This window comes from Prionailurus viverrinus, chromosome B4, assembly GCF_022837055.1.
Source record: "Prionailurus viverrinus isolate Anna chromosome B4, UM_Priviv_1.0, whole genome shotgun sequence".
Classification (NCBI taxonomy): domain Eukaryota; kingdom Metazoa; phylum Chordata; class Mammalia; order Carnivora; family Felidae; genus Prionailurus; species Prionailurus viverrinus.
In genome coordinates, this window is record NC_062567.1 from 12642592 (window position 1) to 12658653 (window position 16062).

Sequence of the window (16062 nt, forward strand, 5' to 3'; positions counted from 1 at the left end):
ACCCAGGGCTCATCCCAACAGGTGCCCTCCTTGATGCCCATCACCCATGTAGCCCATCCCCCATCCCAACACCCCTCCAGCAACCCTTAGTTTGTTCTCTGTATTTAAGAGTCTCTTATGGTTTGCCATCCTCTCTATTTTTATCTTATTTTTCCTTCCCTTTCCCTTTGCTCATCTGTTTGGTCTCTTATGTTATTTTTAAATACAAAATTGGATCATTTTAGATACACTGTTTTACCTTCCCCTAATACTTCACATACTGTGAACACATTTTTATACTACAGAGATGTTGTGCCAGCAAATGCTGAAAAGATACATTTTACTTCATTTTCCATTTTCAAAGTGACAGGCATCAATTCATACTTGGCATTTTTTAGCAAACACATGTGCCAAAATTTACAACCTGTAGAGATGTGGGAAAAGGAGGTCATAGAAAAAGGATAAAGTGAGAGAAGCTTTGTATAATTTATCAATGTAGCAGTACTGACATGTCATTCTTATCTTTATGAAACATAAATTTCCTCAATGCTGAATACTGTAGCATATTTTGCTTACTGTAGATTTTCACGGGCATGGGAGACTAACCCAAACAGAAAGAAATTTGGGTTACGCAGAGGTAGCGTGACAAATCTACAGGCTAATTATAATTTAGAAATGGAAAGTTAATTTGTAAAGAATAAACTTTAAAAAATCTTTAAAAAAAAAACCTCTATCACTAACATGTGCTACCTTTCAAGACTTTTTTTTTTCTTTAAGCAATTCGTATGATGCTTCTGTTACATTCTTAAAGCTCTTATGTTACTTTTTTCATATCTGGATGGAATATATAGAATGGTACATATGGTCTTAATATACCAAATCGAATTTTAATCATGTTTACATCAAAAATACTCTAACATTTGATTTTTTTAATGTTTATTTATTCTGAGAGACAGAGAACATGCCCGCGAGCAGGGAAGGGAGAGAGAGAGGGAGAGAATCTCAAGCAGAATCCACACTGTCAGCAGAGACCAATTCGGAGCTTGATCTCACATATCCTGAGATCTTGACCCGAGCCCAAATCAAGAGTAGAATGCTCAACTGACTGACCCACCCAGGTGCCCCCAAAATACTCTAACATTTTAAACATTTCCTTCAAGTGATGAATTTATACCACCTCTGGCTCTATTTATCACTCATTCATTTATTAAGAATCTAAATGTAATTTACATAAGAATAAACATACCTTCCAAGTGGAAAGACACAAAAGTCAGCAGGACCAGGGACAGAGGATCAGCCTTGATGATGTAGGTGCAATTCATGTCGTTGTCATAGTGCTTTGGGTAGTTTGGAGAAAGGATGTAACCTGAAGGGTTGGTGAAATTACCTCCACATCCTATGTGGGAAGAAAAAGGCATAATCAGAACATTTGTTTTCAAGTGCAGGATCTTATCAGCGAGGGAAAGACTCAAGTTCTCTAGAGACATATTTCCTGACATATTCCAAATGAAAGAAACAATAACTAAGGGGATGGGGCTCTGATTTTTAAAATACATATGCAGCCAAAATGAGTACATTCTATGTGTTTTAGAAAATGCTGCAGAGTTTGGGGCTAGGTAGTAGACATTTTACCAAAAATCCATCGCAGATCACTTAATTTGAAGATAATATGGAAAGGATAACTGGGCAAAGATCGAATATGGTTCATGTAGATAAAGACATAAAACAGATGAAGTGATTTGTACACTTACATGGTTTTGTTCATTTGTTTGTTTGCTGTTTTTTAAGGAGGCTCCATGTTCAATGTAGGGCTTGAACTCATGATCCTGACATCAAAAGGAAAATGTTCTACTGACTTGAGCTAGACAGGTGCCCCCATTTAATGGTTTTAAAATATCTTATAATAACATTAGAAAACTATGTTATTTTCATTAATATTGTAATCTGGCCACAAAAGCAATGCCTGCTTTTAAAAATGTTGAATTTACTAATGCCAATTCTTATCAAATTCTCACATAGATGATTCCCTGGTGTCAGAAATAGAGAACCATCCTCTTACTGATGTGGAAAACAAAGGCAAAATAAATGTAGAAAAAAGTCAAATTTGCTTACAACTTGCAGCCCATTGACAAGGACTTACGGCAGGCAGGGTGACCTTCCTCCAGGAACTCATCTGCCTCAATGGTAATACTTTGCTAGTGGCAAAAGGTAACCTTAGCTTGATATTAGCCCCGACCTCCTGTAAGTCTCCTTTAACATATAAAAATCTCTTTGGGGGAGTCTGGGTGGCTCAGTTGGTTAAGCTTAAGTGTCCAACTCTTTGTTTCAGTTGAGGTCATGATCTCATGGTTCATGAGTTCAAACCCCACATCAATCCACAGGGATTCTCTCTCTCTCCCTCTCTCTCTGCCTCTCCCTCTCTCTCTCAAAATAAATAAATAAATAAATAAATAAATAAATAAATAAATAAGGAAATAAGGAAATAAATAAATATTTTTTATATTTATATGTATATATTTAGAATATAATATAAAATAATACTATAATATAATATTTATTATATATAATTAATATTATATATATATATATATATATATATATATATATATAGCCTCTTTGGAAACTTCCTGTATTTCTAACCACCCTCCCCAAGATATAAGTTAGCAATCATCCTGCAAACGTATGGCACACTGATACACATCTGAAGGGTCTCATGACTAAGGGTTTACTAGACATTAGTAAATGACCTTATCCTAACAACATCTAGCCCCTCAAGGTCCTGGAAACCTTGCTTCCAAATTCCTTAGAGACTCAGCTATCCCTAACGTCCTCCCAGCCTGAAACTATATAATCAGTCAGTCCTCACAACCCCAGTGCAGTTCTTTCTGCCTACGAGTCCTGTCTCTGTGCTTTAATAAAACCACTGTTTTCGCCCCGAAGATGTCTCAAGAATTCTTTCTTGACCGTTCACTCCCAGACCCCAACATTTCACATCAGCACCACTAAAATGACATTTGTTTGCATATAACCACTAACTAGTTAATCCACATCACTCCCTGACCTATCACATACGAAAATATCAGTATCCTTCTAAACGGATATTGAAACATACAGTCATGCACTCACACACACACGCACAAGAACCAAGCGAAGGAGGACCCGGAATTAGGCCTGGGCCGGCCTTTCCTTCCTCCCTTTCCACCACACTGTCTCTCCTTCGTGTCTGAAATACCTATTCACTGCATCACTCTCTCTAATTGTTTTCATCAGACTTGTTCCGAAACAGTGGTTTGTGTTTAGTGGCTACTCCTCTGAATGCAGCCAGCAGGCACCCATCACTGCTTCTCAGACTTGAAACCCTTTGCATTTGTCACTACTCTGATCTGTGAGTAGTCATCGCAGAAGGAAGGGAAAACTCCTGAAGAAAGTGACGCAAAGTTTACTGACTTCGAGAATCATCTGGGTGAGAGTGAAAACATGCAAGTCCCCACAGGTAGAAATTGTGAGTTCCGGTGGGTCAAGTGAGGCCCGACCATCCAACACTCAGTGGGTTCAAAAAGCCCCAGGGTGATTTCCATGGAGGCCAGGGTGCCGCTCACTAGGCACACCGATTGTCTACTAATCACCAGCCTCCTGGGCTTCCCTAATTCCTGCCCCACACTGGGTTTTAGGGTCATTTTTAGACATTGGCTGGTGGCACTCAAGCCCTCTCCGTCATCTCTCAGTTGGCCTCCCATTGAATTCAGCTCCAACTCTCACTGGTTTTTGAAAGAAGAGTGCGCTATCAGGATCAGGCGACCCCACCCCACCCTCTCCCCTTTGAATCCCCAGTTCCAGCCAACCCTGGTTCAGCCCCCACTCTCCCACACGCCTGCCTGCGGCAGCCCCACCCTTTGGAGGGCCACCCGGTTTGGCTTTTAGGGCTACTTACGGCTCACAAAGGATGCAGAGAAGCCCTGAGCCGGGGCTTCCTGAGACTGGAACACGGCTGTGAATGCATTTCTTGGTGTCATGATGGAAGCGGGAGCCACACTGCCACAGCTCGAGGCTAACAGGGCTCTGTCCATTTCCTCAGTTCCTGCCCACACCTAGCAGAGCCATAGACACGACTTAATGCTTGAAGTTTTCCCCTGTAGATAGTCTAATGTGCTTAGGCTGGAAAATTCACAGAACCGGGGTGTAATAGACCTACACACGGTAGTAAATGAAACACATGCAAATCTATAATATTTTCTTTTGAGAATAGTGTTTTTAAGTTGCTTTTTAATGAGATATCCCATTCTTGACTCTTGCAAAGAGACTGACCATTTTCATGTAGCTAGGCAGTGATTTCTAAAAAAAAAAAAATAATCAACCACTACTCATATTCTTCTTACCTTCTCCTCATTGGCCTGATCTAGCTAAAATCATAAGGTGTCAAGGGAGACAGAGCAGTGATGTGTGCTACTGTGAGGCTTATCATTTGTCCCTGGTAGATGGCAGACTGTGGGCTGCAAGGAGACGACATGTACCAAGAAGCCCATGGAAATTAATACATTTGTAGAGCCTGAGGAAAAGGGACATGAATTCAAGTATACACGTAATCATCATGAACTGAAATAAATCATGGAGGACTTCCTGGCAGTGTTCACCTTTAAGGTTCATTTTGAAGAAAGGGTGAGATTCGGCCTCGAGGTGCTATTTACCGAAAACTGGGTTCCTAACTCCCAAGTGGACTTAGGCTGTCATTTCATTGGTCTGGCCACTCTAAAAGGAGTAATTCAGATTTGAACCCATGAGAAAAGTCGTTGCTGAGGAATAAATTGTGAGCATTAAAATTCCAAATTGAGCCAATCCTAACCAGCCTAACCAGAGAAAAATAGTAATCATAGAATCATTTAAAAAAAATTTTAAATGTTTATTTATTTTTGAGAGAGAGAGAGAGAGAGAGAGAGAGAGAGAGAACATGAGCGGGGTAGGGGTGTAGAGAGAGGGAAACACTGAAGCAGGCTTCAGGATCCAAACTGGCACAGAGCCCAATACAGGGCTCGAACTCACTAACCGTGAGATCATCACCTGAGCTGAGGTTGGACACAACTCACTGAGCCATCCAGCTGCCCCCATAGAATCACTTCCAATGCAGAGTTCCAACCGTGAAAGGAGATGTCATGGAGCTAGCTAGAGTATATAACAGGGGGCTTCACCTGGGTTGGGGAGGGTGTCACTGCCTGAAGAAGCACCTGTGACAGGAAGGGGCGGGGCTATTTCAAGGAACCTAAAGCAAACTGAATGAGGAGTAAGGAGGGTTGCAGAGTCCCTGCAAGCCTCCAGGCTAAGGTCCTGAAAATGGCAAGGGGCCAGTGGAAAACAGGCTCTAGGACACTTTTGAAAATCATTATGATGTGAAGGGTGCCTGGATAGTTCAGTTAAGCTTCCGACTTCGGCTCAGGTCACGATCTCACAGCTCGTGAGTTCAAGCCCTGCACTGGGCTCTGTACTAACAGCTCAGAGCCTGGACCCTGCTTCGGATTCTGTGTCTCCCTCTCTCTCTCTGCCCCTCCCCTGCTCATGCTCTGTCTCTCTGTCTCTGTCTCTCTCTCAAAAATAAGTAAACATTAAAAAAATTTTAGAAAATCATTACAATGTGGAAAATAGGAGGGAGGAAAAGAGAGAATACTGGGAGTTCCTCCAGGAGAATTCTGCAGTCGTTCAGGCAAGAGATCACAGCAACTAAAATGTTGGGTGACTCAAGGAAAATATTGGTATTAGGTAATAACTATATGTTAGTGGGGAAAAGAGACCATTCAACACGTTTAACCAGGGAAGATCCCCCTCGTTGAGTGAGGCTCAACCAGGAGCAACTGTGCCCTCCCAAGGGGACATTTGGCAGTGTCTGGGGGCATTTTTGATTGCAACATTTGGTGTGGGGGCTGGCACGTAGTAGGGGGCAGGGGCCAGGGGCCAGGGAAACTGTAAACATCCTATAATGCACAAGACAACCCCCATCCCCACCCTCAACTAAGTATTATCTAGCCCAAGAAGGTAAATGGGTTTGGATTAGTCTTACTTGACTATTCAACATTTTCTTCATATCAAATTATATGAATGAAATTATTCATTTAGAACATATTACTTTCAGGAATATTCCTCAAAGAAAGCAAAGAAATAACAAGCCATTAAAAATTATTTCTATGGACAGATCAGTCCATAGGAAGAGGTGTGAAGTAAAACTGATTCATAGCACTGATTTACTATTTCTCAGTTCTTTAAAGCCATATCATTTCCAGTGATTTTCAAACACTGGGTATCCAGCTGTTAATTACATTACTGAAGTCAAATTATGTTGCCAATTATCAGATATAGAAGGTGTCTGTCATGGGAGTTACTAAGAACAAAGGCACAGATATTCTGCCAAATATCTAAAATCAAAAAAAGCATCAGGAGGGGGTGCCTGGGTGGCTCAGTCAGTTAAGCGTCCAACTTCAGCTCAGGTCATGATCTTGCGATTTGTGAGTTTGAGCCCCATGTCAGACTCTGGGCTGACAGCTCAGAGCCTGGAACCTGCTTCAGATTCTGTGTCTCCTACTCTCTCTGCCCCTCCCCCACTCATTCTCTCCCCCCTCCCTCTCTCCCTCTCTCTCAAAAATAAACATTAAAAAAAAGTTTTAAATCATCAGGAAAGAATCACACACTTCCAAATTTCTGTAATATATCCTTTAAGATGCCCCTTTACTATCCAGGAAAATAGTATACAGAACTTTTCTATTCACATGTTTAAAAATTATAAATATGACTTAATGAGAGAGAGAGAGATTTGCATGCACTATTTTTACAGTATTACTAAAAAGGCAAAGTGACAGATAAAACTTTTTATAAAGAATCTCAAGTGTTTTAATTAAGAACTTCAAGAATGATCAAGGGCTTATACTTTCCCGAAGCCATTAATTATGGATCTGACATCCTACCTTTTGGCCCAGGGACGTAAGTGTTGTAATGATAATAATGGCAAAGAGTTATTCAATATTCATTGCTGCCTTGTCAGTCAAGAGCTCATTTCATTGCCCAGATGACCCAGGACTCATCAAAACCATATTGGATCTACAGAATGTCACAGAGCTATCATTAAGTCAAAAACTTTCTGACTTTTGTTAAGGTTTGTATAACTCCAACTGGCTGTACATGATATCTTATCATTCAAGTAGTTTTTTAAAAAAAATATTCCTTACTGGGGTGCCTGGGTGGTTCAGTCAGGAAAGTGTCCAACTCTTGGTTCAGCTCAGATCATGATCTCGCTGTTTTGTGAGTTTGAGCCCTGTATCGGGCTCTGTGCGGGCAGCGTGGAGGCTGGTTGGGGTTCTCTTTCTCTCCCTCTCTCTCTCTGCCTCTCCCCCACTCCACTGTCTCTGTCTCTCTCAAAGTAAATAAACTTAAACAAAATTATTGCCTATTAAGATACCTACAGATTCACATGCAGTTATAAGCTATGATCTAGAGAAATCTCTTGTACACATTTCCCAGTGACCCTCAACCTTGACATCTTGCAAAATTAGAGTATAATATCATAACCAGGATGTTGATGTTGATATGGTCCACTGATCTTACTCAACTTCTCAATTTTACTTATACTCATATGTGTGTGTGTATGCGTGTGTGTGCGCGTGTGTGTGTTCAGTTATGTACCACACATTCAAGATGATGAATAATCCCAACACCATAAGGGTTCCTAGAGTTGCCCTTTTATAATCATATACAATTTGCTCCCACACCCACATCTTTCTAACCTACGGCTGTCATTCATTTTCAAGTATTGTTATTTTGAAAATGTTATATAAATTGAACAAAAGAGTATGTAACCTTTGGGTATTGGCTATTTTCACCTGCCCCAATGGTTATCTGTCCAAATGGTTAGTGGGTCAGTGGTTGGTTTGCTTTTACTGAGGACTTGCATTCCCTGGTAGGTATGTGACAGCTTGGCCATTCACCTGTTGAAGGACATGTGCACTGATTTCAATTTTTGGCTATTACAAATAAAGCTGAAATGAACATTTGTATACAGGTTTTTATGTCAACACAGTTTTCATTCCTCTGGGATAGATGTCTAAGAGGGCAGTTGCTGGATCTTACAGCAAGTACATGTTTAGTTTTATAAGAAACTGCTGAACCATTTTCTGAGTGGCTGTACCATTTTACATTCCCGCTAGCAATGCGTAAGTGATGACAGCTTCTCCGCCACCTTGCCAGGATTCAGTGTTGTGACTACTCTTTATTTCAGGCATTCTGAAAAGTGTGTCGCAATATCTCCTTGGGGCTTTAATTCTCATTTTTCCTAATGGCTAGTGATGTTGGACATCTTTCCATTGTCTATTTACCATCTGTATATCCTCCGTAGTGAAATATCTGTACAAATCTTTCCCCCATAGTCCAGTTGGATTCTTTGTATTTTTACTGCTGGGCTTGACTGTTCTGTATGTATTCTAGATAGCACTCTGTTGCCAGATAGGTGGTTTGTACGTCTTTTCTCCCAGTCTGTGGCTTGTCTGTCCATCCTCTTCATAGAAGCTTTCACAGAACAAATGATTTTTAATTTTGATGAGCTAAGGTTTTATTTTAATGTTTATTTATTTTTGAGAGACAGAGAGACCAAGCACAAGTGGAGGAGGGGGAGAGAGAGAGGGAGCCACAGAATCTGAAGCAGGCTCCAGGCTCTGAGCTATCAGCACAGAGCCCAATGTGGGGCTCAAACCCATGAGCCGTGAGATTGTGACCTGAGCTGAAGTCAACACTTAACTGACTAAGCCACCTAGCTGCCCCAATTGATGAGGTAAGATTTATTAATTTTTCTTTTTATGGATCACTCCTTTGATGTTTAATCTAAGAAATGTTCATCTATCTCTAGGTCCTGAAAATTTTCTGTTATTTTTTTTCCTAAAAGCACATAGCATGTACTTTACATTTCAGCATGTGGTCTATTTTCAGTTAATTTTTGTATAAGGTATGAGGTTAAGGATCGCTCACTGGAGCTGGTCCCTCTTGCTGGTTCTGCCCACCCTGCTCAGTGTCTCCTGGCAGAAACAGGAGGCTCAGTCCTGGCAGGGAAAGAGTGCTTCCCAGGCCACTTAATTTGAGCAGGGCTCCCAGTGGATTCCACCTGCCAATTATGTTGGCTTTGCCAGAGGTCAGAGGGGTTCCCGTTTGGTCCAGAGGAGAAATGGCCTGGGGTACCTGGGTGGCTGAGTCGGTTAAGTGTCCAACTTCAGTTCAGGTCATGATCTTGAGGTTCATGAGTTCCAGCCCCGTGTTGGGCTCTGTGCTGACAGCTCAGAGCCTGGAGTCTGCTTCAGATTCTGTCTCCCTCTCTCTCTGACCCTCCCCAACTTGCTCTCTCTCTCTCTCTCTCTCTCTCAAAAATCAATAAGACATTTAAAAAATTTTTTTAAAAGAGGAGAAATGGGCCTAAATAACTTTTCATATTCCATTTGTACAACTGATGAATGGGAAAGGCTTTATGTATGTCTATGCATTTGCTATTGACTCAATCCCTGAGAGACAGTTCATTTGTTCCATGAAAAAAGCAATTAGGAAAACTCGTATTAAATGTGTTTTATTGTAGACATATTTTATAAAAGTATGGGATTTTTATTTAAACAGCATGGATCAGGTAGATATAAAACATAATGTGAAAGATGATGTAAAATAAGAACACCCAACAGTAAAAAGCCACTGCTATTCATTAGGTGGTTTCACATTCTAAGTACCTAGCACTGTTCGTGTTATTATATCATATTACCACTAATGCTTAAGACAGTCCCACTAAAGGGCGAATTGTTCTCTTTATTTTTAGGTTGAGTCATTTAAGGATAAATGTGTAATTAGCTCACAGAAGAACATGCAGGTAGTGAATGCAAGAGACATGAATGAAGTCTAGGCTAATGTGAACTTAAGGCCGATGTCCATTCCATTAACAGGTAGAAAGGTCTCTTAGAGATATAACATATGATATGAAAAATAGCACAGATGGAATGAATTTATCTCACTGTCATCACATTTATAAATCAGTGAGAAGTGAGGTCGGTGCCACCCAAAGTGCTTTTCTAAAGCAGTAACTTTAGAAAAAGAGAGCCTTCCTGACCGCCCCACTGCCATCATTTTAGGTGAGCCTCCCATGTTCTTCTTAGCTTGTGGGCTCTTGAAGCCCACAGTGGGGGCTGACACCAGCCACACCTCTAGCTTTCTGTCATTTTTATAGCATATTTTAAATGTTGCCTTACATTTGTTTTGTCCTGGGGGGTCTGTTAGAAAACAAAACCAAAAATGAACGAATGAACGAATGAAAGAAAGAACATAGCAAAAAAAACCTGGCCTTCTTTCTTTAGTTTCCATGGTAAGGAAGAACCCCAAGCGCTCAAGAAGAATTTAATAAAGCCAGAAAACAATGTCCTTAGTTAAGTCACTTGCCTATGTACTCGCAAATGAAAAGTCACAATACGTTGGGTATTGTGGTTCAAATTTTAACTCCAAATAATTGAGATTTTTCATGCTTTTATTCAAGAAACCCAAGCAACAGAATTGTCTTTTTCTTACTTCTAGAGGCAATGAATCATTTCTGGTCTAAATGTTTATGTTCACAAAACCAGTTCGGCTCCCATTAAATAAACAAGCCCACTCACCTTCACAAAGCTGTTCTGACACTGTCCGTCACCACTGGGGATTAGGAAGTTGTTGTGAAAGCTGATCTCCAACTGCTTACTTTCATGAGTAATGACTGTCCAGGAACATCTGCTGTTCTCGGGAAAATTCTGAGGCCAGTGAGGGGATCTGATTGTACCATTGTCTGAATGAAGTATTCCCCCACAGCCTGAAAAATTGTCACGGAAGAAGTCATTAATTTGAGAGGAAAATAACAATTTTAGTAGCCCAAAACTTCCAGAGGAGACACATTTCTCAATGTGAGAGTTCAGTCTATTTTTCCTTACCTGTGAGTCACTGGCCTTCAGGGCAGGTATGCGACAAGAACTCCCCATAAGTGTAAGGGGCACTGAATCCAGAGGAAACTTCAGCTGTTACTGTTTTGTTACATTTCTATTGAACTCACCTGAAACCACTAATCCTTGCCATAAAAAGGATAGATTTCTATTCTGTTTTCAAACAATAGCACTATTTTTCACTCCCCTTGAAGCTATATAGTATTTGAGTAGCAACAATTCTACGTTCTGTATTTTGTTACTGCGAACACATGAGAATACAAGTCTACACTCATTTATGATTTTACTCTAACATCCAGGACTAGAGAAAATGATTTTCAGGAGGATAGATTTCTTCCATTACGGAATCTGCTTCATTCATATTGAAACATTAATGGATGAAAATAAATTACATGGATTGAAAGAAAGAAAATCTAGAATTATTTTATACTATTAAAATATGTCCTTAAGAGATGACAAAAGAAAAAATATGAGTTCCAAACAAAATGAAGTTAAGTTAAAGAGTATTCCCTGTTATCTTTTGCTTTTAAACCCTTGGAAAACCAGTGGTGCATCTAAAACTCCCCTATGACTTCAACAGATTTAATAAGATAAAGTTTGACTCATTCCACAAAAAGCTTTTCATAATAACTCTGACTCTTCTAGAAAGAATTGCCCTGTGTGATGCTGCAAGGCTTTAAAGTAATCCTGACTAAAGTATCCAGTGCAAGTTCTTATGTTTTCTGGGAATTTCCATGAAGTTCATACTTCACATACAGAAAAACTACCCTTTTGAAATCAAATCTATTATATTTTGCCACATACAGAGCATTCACTCTAAATCACAAATCTTGTCACTTTGCTGCTCAACACTCTTCAGTGGCTCCCCATGGCTCACGGGACAACAGAGAAGACAAGGCTCTTCGTGATATGGACCACCTAGATTCCTGCCCTCAGCTTACCACCCAGCCTTCTGCCTCCAAGCTCCAAATATTCCAAACTACTTGTGATTCCAATACATATTTTCTATTATTTTCGATTCTCTGGTTATGCCACGCCCTTTTGCCCATTTAGGCAACATGGTGAAGTGTTAAGATCAAAGTTTCTGGGCCCCAGTGACTTTATTCAAATCCTGACTCTACCAATTATTAGCTTCACGACCTGGAAAAATTATCAACCCACCTACCCTCAGTTTCTATCCATGCGAAATGGAAAAAATATGTATTGATATTGTGTCTTCCTTACGAGATTGTACATGAGATGACACGGGTATAACATTCTGGGTTCAGTCTGGCAGAGAGTAGTCATAAAATGCATACTTGTTAAATTAGCTAATAAATTTTAAGAACCGATCAATTAAAAACACATGTTCCTTTTACCTAAAGTTTGTGTGTTCCATGTAGCATAAAATCCACCATTTTGCACCGAATGGTCCGAGTTAAAAATCACCACCAGCTGGTTGGAACCAGACTGGATCGTCCTGGGGTTTGAACTTCCACAGTATTGTCCTATTAGGGGCGATCCAGGAGAACCGCCATTCCTGACGGTTACAGAGTCCCAAGCGCAGGTTGCATGGGCTTCGATATCAAAGTCACTAAACGTAAGCTGCAGGAGAGAAAAAAAGAAAGAATGAGGCACTCTGTGTTGTTCACAGACCTTTTTATTTTGTTTTGATTTATCTAATTTTGTGTTTATGTCTCTTATTTCATTCTCCCCTGCCCTCTTCTCTTTTTCCTTATTGGAGGTTCTACTGGAAATTTTGAGAGGAGGTATTCCTCCTGGAACCGCAGTCACTAGAGAGAGCGCCACAGTCCAGTGGGCTGGGCTGGACGCTCACATCAAGAATGTGATTGCAGGGGCGCCTGGGTGGCTCAGTCGGTTGAGCGGCCGACTTCGGCTCAGGTCATGATCTCGTGGTCCGTGAGTTCGAGCCCCGCGTCGGGCTCTGGGTTGATGATGGCCCAGAGCCTGGAGCCTGCTTCCGATTCTGTGTCTCCCTCTCTCTGACCCTCCCCTGTTCATGCTCTGTCTCTCTCTGTCTCAAAAATAAATAAACGTTAAAAATAATTAAAAAAAAAAAAAGAATGTGATTGCACTTCTCTCCTGGGTGGGGAACATCGTCTACATATATGCTCTCCTATGCTTTTGCAAACTAGATTTCTTCAGTAACCGTACACTTGGAGATGCCAATGTCTGTACTCTAACGAGAGAAGACTTGGGGAAGATGATGATCTGATTGCAGGATCAAAACCTATTCTAATTTCTTACTTATTAAAAGAAATCCGTTTCCACACAGGATGTGGTATTTTTGTTCCAGCACAGAATCAGAACTCACAGTGATGGTATGGCCTTGTGGGGCTTCTAACAACCAGGAACAGTGAGTCAAGCTGTCGTAAGAGGCTGGATAGTTGGGACTTGTGATTACTCCACTCTCACCCAGCTGTATTCCACCACAGTCTGAAATGAGATTTGTAACCTTCTTAATTAGATACAAGAAAAAAAAAATCTCTGCAAAGCCAAAGTAAGTAGGTCTTACAGCCATGATTTTAAAAAAGCAATAAATGAATAGAAGAAAGTGGAAAAAGCAAAGTAAAACTGGGTAGAAGATTAGAAATTACCAGAATTCCATATAGTGTTAAACAGTATCACACAGTGAAGACAGGACCGTTTTTTAACGTTTATTCATTTTTGAGAGACAGAGAGAGACAGAGCACAACCAGGGGAGGGGCAGTGAGAGAGGGAGACACAGAATCCGAAGCAGGCTCCAGGCTCCACACCGTCAGCACAGACCCCGATGCGAGGCTCAAACTCATGAACCACGAGATCATGACCTGAGTCAAAGTCAGCTGCTTAACTGACTGAGCCACCCAGGTGTCCCAAGACAGGACCATATTTAGTACAAAAGAGAAGGAAGATAATCTGTACCTTAAGTGGAGAATAATTAGATGTGCATATAACCCACACTGTGTAATAACATTGCCCTGCTTGAAAGAAAACAAGCCACTGAAAATAAATATAAGCTTGAAGAATATGATGCAGAGCATAACTAAAGAATTTGTCATTTGATAAAAAGCATTTATGTCGGTGGTCAGCTATCAAAGTATAGATTAGCATGGCAAGTTGAAGAACAGACATATTTTTAAAACACAGGATGGTCTGACATTCTACATGAATAATACTGCTTCCTGAAACCTCATTCTTTTCTTTCAGTTCAATAAAGAAAAGTCAACTGGCAAGTGGTTGACCAATTTTACTCCCACTTCCAATCAACTGTTTGATTATAACACAAAGCGACGTTAGATAAAACTATAACCAAAACGTATTTTGACTAATAGGTAAACTTAATAGAAAGAAAGGGGATTTCCAAAATCTATAAAAAAAATTAAGTGTAGGGGCGCCTGGGTGGCTCAGTCGGTTAAGTGTCTGACTTCGGCTCAGGTCATGATCTCGCGGTCCGGGAGTTTGAGCCCCGCATCGGGCTCTGGGCTGACGGCTCAGAGCCCGGAGCCTGCTTCGGATTCTGTGTCTCCCTCTCTCTCTGCCCCTCCCCCACCCATGCTCTGTCTCTCTCTGTCTCAGAAATGAATACCTCTCACATTCTGAGAGGTAATCCTCTACTGAAAGTTCATCAGTTTGAAAGGATGTAGAACGAAGATGTGGGCCCCAGAGATATGGGTCTGAGGTTGTGAACACCTGCACAAGAAGAACATATGGCCTTGGACCCTCACAAAAGGAAGGGCTGGAGTTGAGACTTTTACATAATGTTGAGGGTCTAAAAGAACGGCCATGTTAGTAGAAAGGGACTCTAGAAAAACTCTGATGGCCCAGAGAAGCAGCAAAGAACAGTGCTGTCTGTCTTGGGTTGAATTTTCAGATATAAGCAGAATGTCACAGATGCAAATCCAATACAAAAACATTAGCAAATAATATCTAGTAATATGTTCAAAACACATGTCACACCAACTAGGGTTTATCCTGGAAATTAAAAGATGGTTTAATGAGAAGAAAGTCTTTTAATATACAATTTGTCATATTAATATATTAAAGGAGGAAAACAGAATCATCTCAAAAGATGCAGAAAAATCAGTTGGTAAAATCTTATACCCATTCAGAATTAAAAAAAAAAAAAGTACACTAACAATTGAAGGGATTTCTTTAACCTGATAAGAAGTATTTACTGAAAACCTAAGAGAAATCAATAAATTTAACAATAAAAGGTCATAGGCATTCACATTAAGGTCAGAAACAAGATGGTATCACCCCTTCTGTTCAACATTGTGATGGTGGCATAGCCAGTGAAATAAGATGAGAAAAAAACATTAAGTTTTGGGGTTGAAAGAAACAAATACTATCATTTGCAGAAGACAGGATTGTTGACACAGAAAAAACACAGATAACCTACAGACAAAATACCAAAGCTAGTAAGAGTGTAGTGAAATCTCTGGGCTAAAGATCCACGTGTAAAAAATTTTAAATTCCTGGATATCGGCAACAAACAATTAGAAGACGTAATTTGGAACATCTCATTGACATTAGTAACAAAACTAATAGCTACCTAGAAATGAATCTAACAAAATAGATGTAAGATCTTTGTGGGAAAAATTGTTAACTATTCTATTGCCAGAGTTTGAGAGCTTAATCACAAGTCTTACCTGTAAAAGAATACTCCGCATGAAATCCAACATATTCTACACGTTCATTGGTGACGAAGTGTATCCACACCTGAGGATAAGGTACAACCAGTGGCACTGTAGGTTTTGAAGGTCCACAAAGTCTCCACATCAGAGGCCCATCAGCATCCCCTGAGCAAAATAATACACCAATTGCCATAATTTATGTAGCTTTTGAGAAAGACATTCCATGAATTCAGTAGGAACAAATAATAAAAAATATTTCAAGGTATTTATTGACACACATCGAAATTCTGATGTAGTAGCTGCCATTTCACAAAGTTCCTTTCTATGTTTGTCAACTGCAAAAGAAAGAGTCCCTCCAACAGGGTAAAAACAAACAACAACAACAAAAACAAAAAACAAAGGAAAAAAACCCATGCTTTTTTAGTATGGGCATCTTTCTCTACTGTAGGTGCCATTTTGTTCCAATTTGTGTTTTCATAACTATTTTAGCATACCTAAACAGAGAT

General features: G+C 40.2%; 1 protein-coding gene across 1 annotated transcript in view; it reads right to left on the reverse strand.

Moving 5' to 3' along the window:
• CUBN (cubilin) overlaps window positions 1–16062 on the reverse strand; it is a 283623-nt gene that overhangs the window by 55445 nt on the left and 212116 nt on the right. The window contains exons 51-56 of the mRNA XM_047868193.1: window positions 15572–15721; window positions 13255–13376; window positions 12299–12524; window positions 10626–10813; window positions 3911–4067; window positions 1226–1375 (exon numbers count right to left, since the gene is read on the reverse strand). Of these exons, the coding sequence (XP_047724149.1) occupies window positions 1226–1375; window positions 3911–4067; window positions 10626–10813; window positions 12299–12524; window positions 13255–13376; window positions 15572–15721 (993 nt within the window). The remainder of the gene's footprint in view (window positions 1–1225; window positions 1376–3910; window positions 4068–10625; window positions 10814–12298; window positions 12525–13254; window positions 13377–15571; window positions 15722–16062) is intronic.